The 12,351-nt window shown below is 54.0% G+C and overlaps 3 protein-coding genes across 3 annotated transcripts; all 3 read left to right on the top strand.

The window, feature by feature from the left end:
* Positions 1-2,046: 2,046 nt before the first annotated feature.
* On the top strand, positions 2,047-4,878 carry EI97DRAFT_442432 (uncharacterized protein; the record flags this gene model as incomplete). Its single annotated transcript, XM_033799756.1, has 2 exons — positions 2,047-3,012; positions 3,073-4,878. The coding sequence occupies 2 exons, from the start codon at positions 2,047-2,049 to the stop codon at positions 4,876-4,878; spliced, it is 2,772 nt and encodes a 923-aa protein (XP_033654033.1).
* Positions 4,879-5,550: 672 nt separating this feature from the next.
* On the top strand, positions 5,551-8,571 carry EI97DRAFT_433323 (glycogen synthase). The gene is made up of 6 exons (XM_033798369.1): positions 5,551-5,718; positions 5,771-5,909; positions 5,963-6,060; positions 6,119-6,394; positions 6,451-8,012; positions 8,062-8,571. Exons 2-6 carry the CDS (start codon positions 5,831-5,833, stop codon positions 8,189-8,191), a joined length of 2,145 nt encoding a protein of 714 aa, XP_033654032.1. The 5' UTR covers positions 5,551-5,718; positions 5,771-5,830; the 3' UTR covers positions 8,192-8,571.
* Positions 8,572-8,746: 175 nt separating this feature from the next.
* Positions 8,747-12,344, top strand: EI97DRAFT_467177 (potassium transport protein TRK1/TRK2). The gene is made up of 7 exons (XM_033801582.1): positions 8,747-9,232; positions 9,314-9,434; positions 9,491-9,524; positions 9,589-10,603; positions 10,656-10,767; positions 10,816-11,152; positions 11,210-12,344. Exons 1-7 carry the CDS (start codon positions 9,124-9,126, stop codon positions 12,107-12,109), a joined length of 2,628 nt encoding a protein of 875 aa, XP_033654031.1. The 5' UTR covers positions 8,747-9,123; the 3' UTR covers positions 12,110-12,344.
* Positions 12,345-12,351: the final 7 nt, after the last annotated feature.

Below are 12,351 nucleotides of genomic sequence, written 5' to 3'. Positions count from 1 at the left end.
AGCCTTAAAAGCAGCAATAAAGCAAGGTAGGAACTCAATCTTAGTGATATGGGTGATCCGGTTGTGTATTAGATCCTCGGCCTGGTATCCATATGCCTTCTTCAAGGGCGAGAAACACCCTACATCAAGTGGCTGTAGGAGATGAGATGAGTGCGGAGGCATATAGAGAGTGATAATCTTGTTGTCTTTGCAGTACTACTGGAATTCGAGCGAGTTGTAGCTCTCATGACTGTCAAGAATAAGTAGACATGCTGCGCCAATAGTACGCTACTTTGTATGCACGTTGAAGTGCTTTAGCCACTGCAGACCAAGCTCATTTGTTGTCCAGCCATTCTCAGAGATTGCAATAACCTAATCGTGAGGTAGATCCTCTTCCTTGTACCAGGCAGAGAGGTGGTGCTTGCCCTGGAAGATGATAAAGGGTGGGATCGCCCAACCCATCACATTGATGCCTTGAATAACTGTCGTCCACTCCCGGTTGCTCTGCTGTACGCTCTTTGGCCTGCCTCGACGCTCAGAGCCTGTGACAACTGCTCCTGTTGATATCATGTCCATCATAAAGCCAGACTCATCAAAGTTGTAGGTGTCATTGTCTAGGATACTGTGCTTGGCTTTGGTATTCTCTACAAGCCGGAACCAGTCTTGTATAACCTTAGGATCCTCACAGAGGGCTCTCTTGTAATCATACTTTCGATTGAACTTAATTGTAAGCTCTGGCTGACGTTTGACAAAGGTTATAGCCCAATTCTGGCCGACTGGATCTCGGTGCCATGCAGCTAGCAAGGAATCAGCCATATCTTTGACAGCAGCAAGCCGGGGAGGAAATCCTCACGCGTCAAGATCAAGGATATGCCGAACAATCACCTCTTCTTCCATCTTTAGTAGCTTCATTGAGTTGGGCATGCAGTCATGTCGAAAGATCGTTCCAGCACGTCGGTCTCGTAGTGTTGTTCGAGAGACGTTGTAGATCTGTGCAGTGTGCCGTTCAGAGATATTCGCGTCTTGCTTAATAGCCTGGATCGCAAGCTGTACACGAGCTTCTTTTGAAGAAGGTAGATTATTGTGTCGTTGAGGCATCACGAATATACCGTAGTTGACAGTATAATTTGGTGGGATCTTGGCATAGTGGACGGCTCGCCCGTGTGGACGGCTCGCCCGTGAGGTACATTAATAGGACAAAAAAAAAAACATGTATGGGCTCACCAAAACCAAAAAAGAAAGAAAAAGTGTCGCTTCTGTGGATCGAACACAGTACCTCCAGATACCAACATTTCGTTCAATACCGAAGTTTGCAGCAGAGGTCTCCCCCATTCTGATTGCTTCAGTCTGGCGCTCTCCCAAGTGAGCTAAAGCGACTTGTAACTTGATGGTTTTTGTTACCTTTACGCAACTTATATGCGTCCTTTAATTCGCTCGCAGAAATTTGGCAGGTGCCACCCCACCTCTTCCCCCCCGCTTGGGCCCGACCGAGGCAACGACGAATTTTCGCCGCTGTTCAAGCAATTCAACGTCTCATCCTACTTGCACGTTTGCGACTGGACAATGCAAGAAATACACCGTACTTCCGTTAGCACCAGCTGCTGCAGCCTGCCACAACAGCTGGCACACACTCTTGCAAACTTGCAATTTCCTGGGCTGGAGCCAACCACTCTGCTCAAACGGGTAAAAGCCCACGGGTGTCCTTGGGCGCCACATCATGGTCCCAACCTACCGGACACCTGGTTCCAGGTCTCGTGTCGCTGTTGGAGCTGGGACTGCGCAAAAGTGACGAAACGCAATTATGACCTGGGTGCTTATATTGGTTGGACCCTGAACTGAATAACTTATATTAACAACCAACAACGCTTCGCTGGTTGTTGTTCAAGGTGGTTTTGGACCCCCTCCTCCCCTGGCTAGCAGAACTTCGAAATCCTGAGGTCTCCCCTCAGCCCGACGGCATCACGACGACAACGACGGCAACGACGACATCCCTTGCGTACGACGAGAACGCGACGCGGAGCGCGCAACGTGCCACAGCAGGAGCCAGCGGGCACTGCGAGCCACAACATGGCGGCCACGACTGAGACAGCGGCTCCCGAGGCCGTGGCCGCGACACCGAAATTCTCGAGATATAGGAGCGTGCGGCGCGGGCAGCAAGAGCAGACGCAGCACCACTCGCAGACACAGCGAAAGGAAACACAAGACAACCCACATTCGATCCCGATTCCGCCGGTTCCTGCGATTCCTCAAATGCCGTCTTCCGAGTTTCAGCGAGATGCACCCGTCAGTCGGAGTATGTCGAGGTATCATCGACGACCGACGGTTTCGCATGGGAGCGCTCAGAAGCCCCAGATGGCTCCTCTGGCCGCAGCTGCTCCCGTATCTGCCGCACCTTCGAATGCTCGCAGCCGGGCTCAGGGCAGTGCTCAGTACACCGCGTCGAACTCCCGCGTCAACGAACCTGCACCTTTGCCAAACACGTCCAGGCCACGGCGTGAGGAGTCGCCATTGGTATCAGCGCCTGTAGGCCGTGAGCCCTCGCAGGCAGCTCGGGATGAGGCCAAGCAATTGATGGAGCAGGAGGCGGAACGACAGCGGCGCATGCAGGAGAAGCTGAAGGCACAAAAGCGGGCAATGCTTGAGATTCAGGAGCGGGAGGCTGAAGCAGCGCAGAGAGAGCATCGCATGAAAGATGAGCAGGAACTTCAGAGGCAGGTACAGCAGGCTGAGAGCGCGGCTCGTTTTAAAAAGGAAGAAGAGGAAGAGGTGCATAGGGCTCGTCTCAGGAAAAAGGCACCAGAGGCGCAACAAACAAGATCGCCACCTACGTCTCCACAGAGGCATGGCCTCCATCTCTTTGGCCGGAGAAGGAAGGAGGATACGCCGTCCTCTCCTGAGACCCAAACTCAAATTGAACAGCAGCGACTGAGGAGCGACAGCTCCGACCGAGAATTCAACACGATCAGGCCTGGAGGAGGCGGTGCCGTTCCCGGTATTGACGCCCCCGTCTCAGCCATAAACGCCGAAGACGATGTAAGCCCTCTAAAAGAACAAAGCCCCTAGCCACCCCTTGAGCGCTAATGTGCATCACAGCGTCGTGTGCTTGTCGTCCGCAACAAACAGGAAATCTTGCTTCCGGTCACGGTAGATACAACTGCTCTCGATCTCATAAAATCAGCCGCCAATTGCCTGACCGAGCCTATCAATGTCCGAACTGCCACGCTCCTGGAGAATTATCAGAAAGTCGGCGTGACACGACCGCTGCGCAATTACGAAAGCGTGCGAGACGTGCTGAACTCGTGGGATGACAACCGGTCCAATTTTTTCAAGATTGTCGACGCGCCTTTCGAGGGTATCGATCAGGATGAGCTGCTTGTCCTAGGAGTGCCAGCCAAGAAGGCTTCGTTGAGATGCTGGATGTACTACTCGTCGAAACCTGGAAAATGGTCGAAACGATTCGTTACTCTGAGTGAAGAGGGGCAGCTGTCCATGGCCAAGAATATGGATGGGAAAGACAGTCAGAATATTTGCCATCTTACAGACTTTGACATCTACTCGCCTACGGAGCGCAAGCTATCGAAGGTCAAGCCACCGAAGAAGATTTGCTACGCCGTCAAGAGCCAGCAAAGATCCAATATCTACATGGACGAAACACGCTTTGTTCATTTCTTCTGTTCGAACGACAGGGACGTGGCGTCTGAGTTTTACAAGAAGATCCAGGGCTGGAGGAGCTGGTATCTAGTCCACGTGCTGGGCGAGGGACGCAAGGAGCGCAAACCAGTTGCGGAAGAGTCCAAACCTACTAGCCGCAACGTTTCTGGAGACTCTCAGCGCGCGCTGGGCCCAACACATGCGCGCAATCCATCCGTCAGTTCACACTACCAACTAGGGTCCTTCCTCCCACTTCTCGACCTGGATCAATTCAGCACAGATCGCAAGGACGGCGACGGATATCAACCCGCTCCAGTACCGGAAGCGCCAGCGGCCCCGCATGCAAGGCTAGACTCGAAGACGATGCACGCTAGAAAGATGTCAATGCGAACCAAGGGCCCGCCGCCGCTATCCTATCACCTTGGTACATTTGGGCAGGATAGCGCAGCGCCCCACCATCCACCAAAGGAGGAGCATACTTCGAGAAGCAATACTTTTTCCGAGACGGAATCTGACACGTTTGCACCCGAAGGATTGCTTGGGCGAAAATACTCTGAACGACGGCGCGCGTTGCAAGAAAGCGAGGCGAAGAAAGCAGCAGACCCTTTTACCGAGGGCCCGTCTCTGATAAATAACAGTCAGACATGGACTTCGCCATCGGCGGGCAATGAGAATGGGCTGGCACGACAGTCGTCGGTCCGAAGCCACCACCGGCGCACGTCGAGCGACATGCAGCGGAGCATGTCTACGCGAAACAGGCCAAAACCTCTAGTAGACCTGGCACCACAGTACAAGGAGCCACCGCAGCATGCTCGCAAGGGCAAAGGCTTCCACCCAGAGGGAAATGCCGGGCCTCTAGTCGAGAACGCAACGTCGCCAGAAGAAGCCATCAAACTCCCGCCGTCGACGACATTTCGAGCGCCTGCCCCTGCACGGCCTGCGTACGAGCGCACGAAGTCACTAAAGGGACGCGGGGAGGGATTAGCAGCTTATACAGTCAACAAGCACAGCGGGGCCCCTGAAGACGACAGCATTGCGTTTACCGGCGGACTTCTTGCTCGGACGGGCTTCAGCCAGGGACGCACGGCAGTAGGGCATGGAGTAATGGATGGATCGAAGGCACAAGGGCCGATGCTGGATCTGCGGGAGCCGTCCAAGTTTGTGTCTGGCAGCTTGCTCGCCAGCGTGGAACGGCAGCACGGAGGACCAGGGCCGGCTAATAAACGGCACAGTGTGGATCTCGGATGATGGTCTGCGGGAGAGAGGTTCAGAAGATGGGATAAGAAACGGAGGGTGGTTTTTTTGATGATAATGATTGATGATTGCAAGCAACTCGTTGGCGTTCGATATCCCTCGGCAGAGAATCTCGATTGTGGTGTTTTTCTTCACCGTCTAGAAGATTCTCCCGGTTCATCGATTGTGTATTCCGTGCTTGCTACTACGATGAATGTTCATAGTGCGGGGTGTGCAGCATGCTTGTGGCATTGCATTGCAGAGGCCGGCAACGGCCCCCGCATAGCTAGGTAGCACGGCGCATCATGACGGAAAGTCGCAAGGGTTTCACGGCGGCACTGTGGGGACTGGGACGACGGTTTGGTTGAGTGGTGGGCAGCGCGGCAAGGGCTTGGGGCCGAAGAAGCCGTCAGCGCGCTGGAGAGAAGGCATCTCGAGTCTCGTGGTTTGGTATGTGTGTGCTAAAGAGTTGGGCGGGGCGGGATTGGGGTTTGCAGTGACGTCAGACGGGGCGTGGGATGGCAGCAGGGATGATCAGATGAATGGGATGAAGGAAGCTCTGACCCCTCCGCCAGCCTCTTCCTCGCATCCATCAACCCTCCCTCCAGTCTCTCCACGTCGCGCCCGGACCCTCGACCCGGACTCCAACCACCACAACGCCCAGCTTTCTCACTCTACCCTTTTCGCCCTGTCAGACCTCTCCTGCGCCTCTCTTTGTGTTCCCCGGACAGAACATCCTGCGAACTACGCCTCCAGGCGCCCTCCTGTCGGTTCTGCCATCTCCGTTGCGATTGATCCGTTGTACAGAATTTCTGAAACCAGGCTTTATCTAGCGCCTGGACCCACGCCTGCCAGGTACAATTGCCATCTTTGTTCGCCTTCAGCAGAAAAACTCAACCATTCACAGATTTGCATTTCATAGACGTCTGCGAGACATACCATTTCCATTGAGAAGTCGATTGACACAATGGCCGAATCCGCCCCACCTCCGAGAGATGTCAACAACCACATTCTCTTCGAGATCGCCACCGAAGTCGCGAATCGAGGTACGATCCATCAAGAGGCATGTGCCATCTTCATCTCAGCTAACAACCTTCAGTCGGCGGTATCTATTCGGTGCTGAAGTCGAAGGCTCAGGTGACCACGGCAGAATATGGGTCCGCATACACCTTGCTTGGCCCTCTCAACAGGAAATCGGTGAGTGGGAAGGTGAAGACAAGCGTAACGATGGCCAAGGTCTAACTTCAATCGACAGGCCGCCGTCGAAGTGGAAGAACTGGAGCCCAAGGACCCTGCCCTTGTCAAGACGATCAAGTCCATGAACGACCGAGGCATACAGACCATGTACGGCCGCTGGCTGATCGATGGAGCGCCGCGAGTCCTGCTGTTCGATACCAGCACCGCATACGGATGGCTCGACGAGTGGAAGGGCGATTTGTGGTCCGTGGCTGGCATACCATCTCCGCCTAATGATGCTGAGACGAACGAGGCAATCGTGTTTGGCTACTTGATTGCTTGGTTCTTGGGAGAGGTGCGTATGGGAACCCGATGCAGGGGCGTGATGGATTGTCGCTGACTTCAGCCTAGTTTGTCTTCCACGAGACAAGACGCGCCGTCATTGCCCACTTCCACGAGTGGCTTGCCGGTGTTGCTCTGCCTCTCTGCAAGAAGCGACAGATTGACGTCACCACCATCTTCACCACGCACGCCACCCTTCTCGGTCGCTATCTTTGTGCCGGCTCGGTCGATTTCTACAACAACCTGCAAAACTTTGATGTAGATGCCGAGGCTGGGAAACGTGGTATCTACCACCGGTACTGCATTGAACGTGGCGCGGCGCATTCGGCCGATGTTTTCACAACCGTGTCCCACATCACCGCATACGAGAGCGAACACCTGTTGAAGCGTAAGCCAGACGGAGTGTTGCCCAATGGCCTCAACGTGAAGAAATTCTCGGCTACCCACGAGTTCCAGAATCTGCACCAGCAAGCCAAGCTGAAGATTCAGGACTTTGTACGAGGTCACTTCTATGGCCACAACGACTTTGATCCCGAGAAGACTCTCTTCTTCTTCACCGCTGGTCGCTATGAATACCGGAATAAGGGTGTGGATATGTTCATTGAGTCACTGGCACGACTGAACCATAAGATGAAGAGCGCGGGATCGGATATGACTGTGGTTGCATTCATCATCTTGCCAGCACAGACGCAGTCACTCACCGTGGAAGCGCTGAAGGGACAGGCGGTGATAAAATCGCTGCACGACACCATCAACGTCATTGCCGGAAACATAGCCAAGAAACTCTTCGAGAAGTCGGTTAGCTGGCACGAGGGACAGGACTCTCCTGAAAATATGGAGCTCTTGTCGAGTACTGACAAGATTATGCTCCGCCGCCGGTTGTTCGCAATGAAGAGGGGAAATCTGCCTCCCATCGTCACTCATAACATGGTCAACGACCACGACGATCCTGTCCTGAACCAGATCCGACGCTGCCAGCTCTTCAACAACTCCTCGGACCGAGTCAAGATCGTCTTCCATCCCGAGTTCCTGAACTCTGCCAACCCCGTTCTGCCCATTGATTACGATGACTTCGTCCGCGGAACTCATCTCGGTGTCTTTCCCTCCTATTACGAGCCTTGGGGCTACACTCCTGCCGAATGCACCGTTATGGGTGTTCCCAGCATCACGACCAATCTTTCCGGGTTTGGATGCTACATGGAAGAGCTGATTGAGAATGCTTCTGACTACGGCATCTACATCGTCGATCGGCGCATGAAGGGCGTGGATGAGTCGGTGAACCAGTTGTGTGACTACATGTTCGACTTCACCAAGAAGAGCAAGCGCCAACGCATCAACCAGCGCAACCGGACTGAGCGCCTGAGCGACCTGTTGGATTGGAAGCGTATGGGCATGGAGTACGTCAAGGCCCGGCAGTTGGCCCTTCGACGGGCCTATCCGGCTGCGTATGAGGAGGAGGAGGAGCCGGCGTTCTTCGGCTCCCACGAGGTCAAGATTTCGCGGCCGCTGTCTGAGCCTGGATCACCTCGTGACAGATCCGGTATGATGACTCCTGGGGACTTCGCGTCACTGCAAGAAGGACGCGAGGGCCTGAGCACGGAGGACTACATTGCGTGGAAGCTTCCTGAACCGTGAGTCCCCTATTAATATTCTTATTTCCATATTCTTACCCCTTACTAGTGAAGAGGATGAGGAGGACCACTTCCCTGTCCGCCTGAACATCCGGACCAAGAAGAACGAATCTGGTGCTGTGTCGCCCCGCATCAATGGCACTGCTGAGCCTGTGAGGGAGGCGACGGAGGCTGCGTAGTCTGAAAATCGATGCTGTTTCGAGCATCTGAAATCGTACCTACTGCATTGGCGAGCGGTTGCATGTCGGTGACATCCGTTCCTCTCAAGTTGTGTATAAGCGTGTAATGGATTAGTTTTGGAGTCTATAGTTTGGTGGTGTTTCTCAAGCACAGGCGTTTGAGTGGCCTACATATAATAGCTGAGTCCACTTCTCGAAATCCGTTGTGGTGTGACGGAGTGAGATACTTCGGTCATCCCGAGCTAGTCTAAATATCGACTTTGGACGCTTTGGGAAATAGGTAGATATGATTGGGAAGTGTAGATTGACTGTTTGAGGTGGAAGGATGCAACATTGCAATGGCGTGACCACCCGGCAGTGCTTCCTTGATAAACGGCAAAAAAAGCTTGGATTCAAGCATTCTGTTCGCGGAGCGCAAGGTGCTGTACTGTGTATGATGGTCTTGAGTCCTCGTCAGCGGTCCAGATCTCCCGAGGATCTGATCAGATAGATTCGCCCGCAGGCTTGGCGTCATGACATTATCTCCCCCGTCCAAGAAAGCGATCATCTCCTAATCCCACGCCCCTGCAGAGCAACACCACAGTCAACGCCACCCAGTCACACCTCTTCCAGGAACTCCTCCGCCTTTTGCTTGTCGTCAAGTCATTTTGCACCAGAAATTACAATGCAGCGGCACAAGACCACCGAGTCCGAGTCCGCTGCGGTCCGCTAACATTCCAGTCTCCTCTCCTGTCCGCCTTCCTTCCCTCAGCTTTCGCCGATTCCGATTGCACTAATCTTCAATCCGGTTGGAGAAGATAGAAGCCCTTCCACTCTGCTCCCCACTGACCGCTACGCCCACTTCTTCTTTCATTTGACGCGTTCTTTCGGCGAGCTTGTAACTCGCCTTCTTTTTCGCTGCGGCCGCACGATCACACCGCCATTCTCTCGCCATGTTCGGGCCCTGGATAGCCACGTTCTCGTGGTTGAAGAGACGGCTCCCGACGGGGAAAAAGGGTTGGAAGACGTGGATACCCAGCATGAATTTCATTACTATTCATTGTATGTACTTCTCCGCCCTCCCTACAGGCCAATTGAGGGACAGGGTGCCTCCAGGTAGGGTAGAGCACTAATCGTGGGCAGATACGTATATCATTGGCATGGCGCTTTTAGGATCCATTATCATCTATCCGGCCGGGAATATGGCGTACATCGACGCTTTGTTTTTCGCGAGTGGGGCGGCAACGCAGAGTGGGTTGAATACGTACGTGTTGCGACGATTGGGGAACGAGTGTTATGGTGAAGCTTACCTGGCTCCAGTATCGATTTGAATAATATCCGGTTGTATCAACAGGTATGCTTACTATCCAATCGGGATATCAGCAGATGAGATGAGTGAGCTAATTGGACATTTCCAGGTCGCCATCATGCTCATTACGTGCTGCTGCACACCAATCTTTATTAATACGTTCGTCGTCTTTGTCCGCTTGTACTGGTTCGAGAAACGCTTCCAGAGCGTGGTCGTCGAGGCGAGGAGTCTACGCAAGACGAAAACGAGATCCCGGACGAGGAGCGAGGCGAGGCAGGATCTAGAAAGGGATATAGGGCGCGAGGAGCGGGGTGTCGGAAACCGGACCATTGTCGTTCAAAGGAACGCAGATGGCTCCGCCATGGGCAGAAAGATTGATGAAGAGACGTCATTGGAGGGAAGCGGTAGTAGTGCTTTTGAGTCAAAAGGAGATGCTCAGGATAAGGATGAGGGCCAGCTATCACCTCGAACACAAAGCAGACCCGGGATTCAGCGCGATATCACGTTTGCGGATGAGCTGGAGCGGAAGGCGTCTCCTGAGATACGATTGCCGCAGCAGAGGTCCAAGGAGCAGAGCATTGCATTTGTGCAGAATCAGCGGAATCCACAGGATACCGGCGCGCTCAGGATACCGGGTCCAAGAGACTATGATCGGGGTTTCATGCCCGAGAGGATTGAGGAGGGTGACGAAGAGCTCGATAGGGAAACCACCAATGAGGATGATGGGGGAAGGTATCTGAGGCGGGCGCGATCCAACTCTGTCCCGCCACATGAGCTGAACATGGATGACCACCCGTTTAAACAGCACATCACCATTGACGCTCCCGATGGTCGCATAAGACCCAATACTGGCCCATCTGCCTACAGTCGAGCGCCAAGGTCGTCGGATGCAGAAGGCCCTTCGACGGGTATGTATCTGCGAAATAGGAGCAGGTCGCGAACGTTCGGAAGCTTCATCTCGAGGTCGTTAACGGAGGAGCGAGAACGGGATCCCATGCCGTATTTGAGCTGGACTCCCACGGTGGGGAGGAATTCGGCGTTTATTGATCTCACCGAGGAGCAGAGGGAGGAATTGGGTGGGATTGAGTATCGCTCGTTGAAGCTGCTGGCGATTATTCTTGTTTGTAAGTGAGGTTGGCTTGCCCGCAGCGGAGCAGAATGATGACCGCTATGCAGGTTACTATATTGGGTTCCATCTGCTGGGTATGGTCTGTTTGCTTCCCTGGATAGTAAGGGACAGGCATTACTCAGATATTGTATCGGGTGATGGCGTCAATCCTGTGTGGTGGTACGCGCCCCTTTCATTGGCGTTCGACCCGCATTAATCATTTTCCAGGGGCTTTTTCACGCCAGCTTCGATGTTCAACGATCTGGGCTTCGCCCTCACGCCGGACTCCATGATATCCTTTCAGTTGGCCGTACTGCCTCTGATCCTCGGCGTTTTCCTTATTGTCATCGGCAACACTGGGTTTCCCTGCATGCTCCGCTTCGTCGTCTGGCTCTGCTCAAAATGCGTACCCGAAGGGAGTGGCGTTTGGGAGGAGCTGCGCTTCTTGCTCGATCATCCGCGTCGGTGCTTCACGCTCCTCTTTCCGAGCAACGCCAATTGGTGGCTGTTTTGGGTTCTTATTCTCCTCAATGGCATCGATGTCATAATCTTCCTTGTCCTAGATGTAGGTCTGAACTTGTAACCGTCATGACTTCGGCGGAATACTGACACCCGCCTCCAGCTCCACAATCCCGTCGTCACCTCCATCCCTGGCGGCTTCCGCTTCCTTGACGGCCTCTTCCAAGCCGCATCCACGCGCACCGCAGGCTTCGCCGTCGTCAACATCGCCGAGCTCCACCCTGCAACCCAAGTTTCCTACCTCATCATGATGTACATTTCCGTCTTCCCCATCGCAATCAGTCTCCGTCGGACCAACGTGTACGAAGAGAAATCCCTCGGCGTCTGGGGCAACCAAAACGACGACGACGAAGGTTCGAGTGGAAAGCATAGCTATGTCGGGATGCATTTACGCCGCCAACTGTCCTTTGATTTGTGGTACGTGTTCTTGGGCTTCTTTCTCATCGCCATCATCGAAGGCACCCGCCTGCAGAATACAAACGACTACACCTTCACCCTGTTCTCCGTCTTATTTGAGATCGTCTCCGCCTACGGCACCGTCGGCTTGAGTTTGGGGTACCCCGGCGTCAACGCGAGTTTTAGCAGCCAGTTCAAGCCGCTGTCCAAACTCATCATCATTGCCATGCAGATTCGAGGACGACACAGAGGATTGCCGTATGCGCTTGATCGAGCGATTCTGCTGCCGAGCGAGACGCTGCACAAGAAGGAGGACGAGGATGCGGCGAGGAGGGCGAGGAGGGGCAGTGTGGCGGTGAGTAATGTGGAGGTGCCTGCTCCCAACGGCGCCGCCGTCGGGGGATCCACGGGCGAAGCTGCAAGTGCCGCTGGGGACGCGCAGGCGGATCTTGCGAGGGTCGGGACGGGCGCGACGGTGGGGCGTAGGGCGAGTGGGTTGGGCGTGAGCATGCAGAGGAGTAGGAGTTTTGGACGGTTCTTGAGCGGGGCTTTGTACGCGGGGCCTATGCCGAGGGAGAGGGAGAGGGAGAGGGAGAAGGGGGCTTAGAGGGCTGGTTGTGTTTCTTGTTTTCCGGTGTGGTGTTTTAGGAGTTTTGAGAGTACTTGTCGTCGAAGGGTAGATGGTCCAGAAGTGCTCTGGTGTTTGTGGCTTTCGGGGGATACCCTATTCTTTCTGATATATCTTTTTTTTATATACATAGTATATACGTTCTCCTCAGTTCAAAGCCACTGAGGGAAAGGGAAAGCCGGAAGGATCAATCAATCAATGGAATCTGGCCATTGTTCTCA

This window comes from Westerdykella ornata, assembly GCF_010094085.1.
Source record: "Westerdykella ornata strain CBS 379.55 unplaced genomic scaffold EI97scaffold_10, whole genome shotgun sequence".
NCBI classification, from domain to species: Eukaryota; Fungi; Ascomycota; class Dothideomycetes; order Pleosporales; family Sporormiaceae; genus Westerdykella; species Westerdykella ornata.
This window is presented reverse-complemented; position numbering and strand designations above follow the sequence as displayed.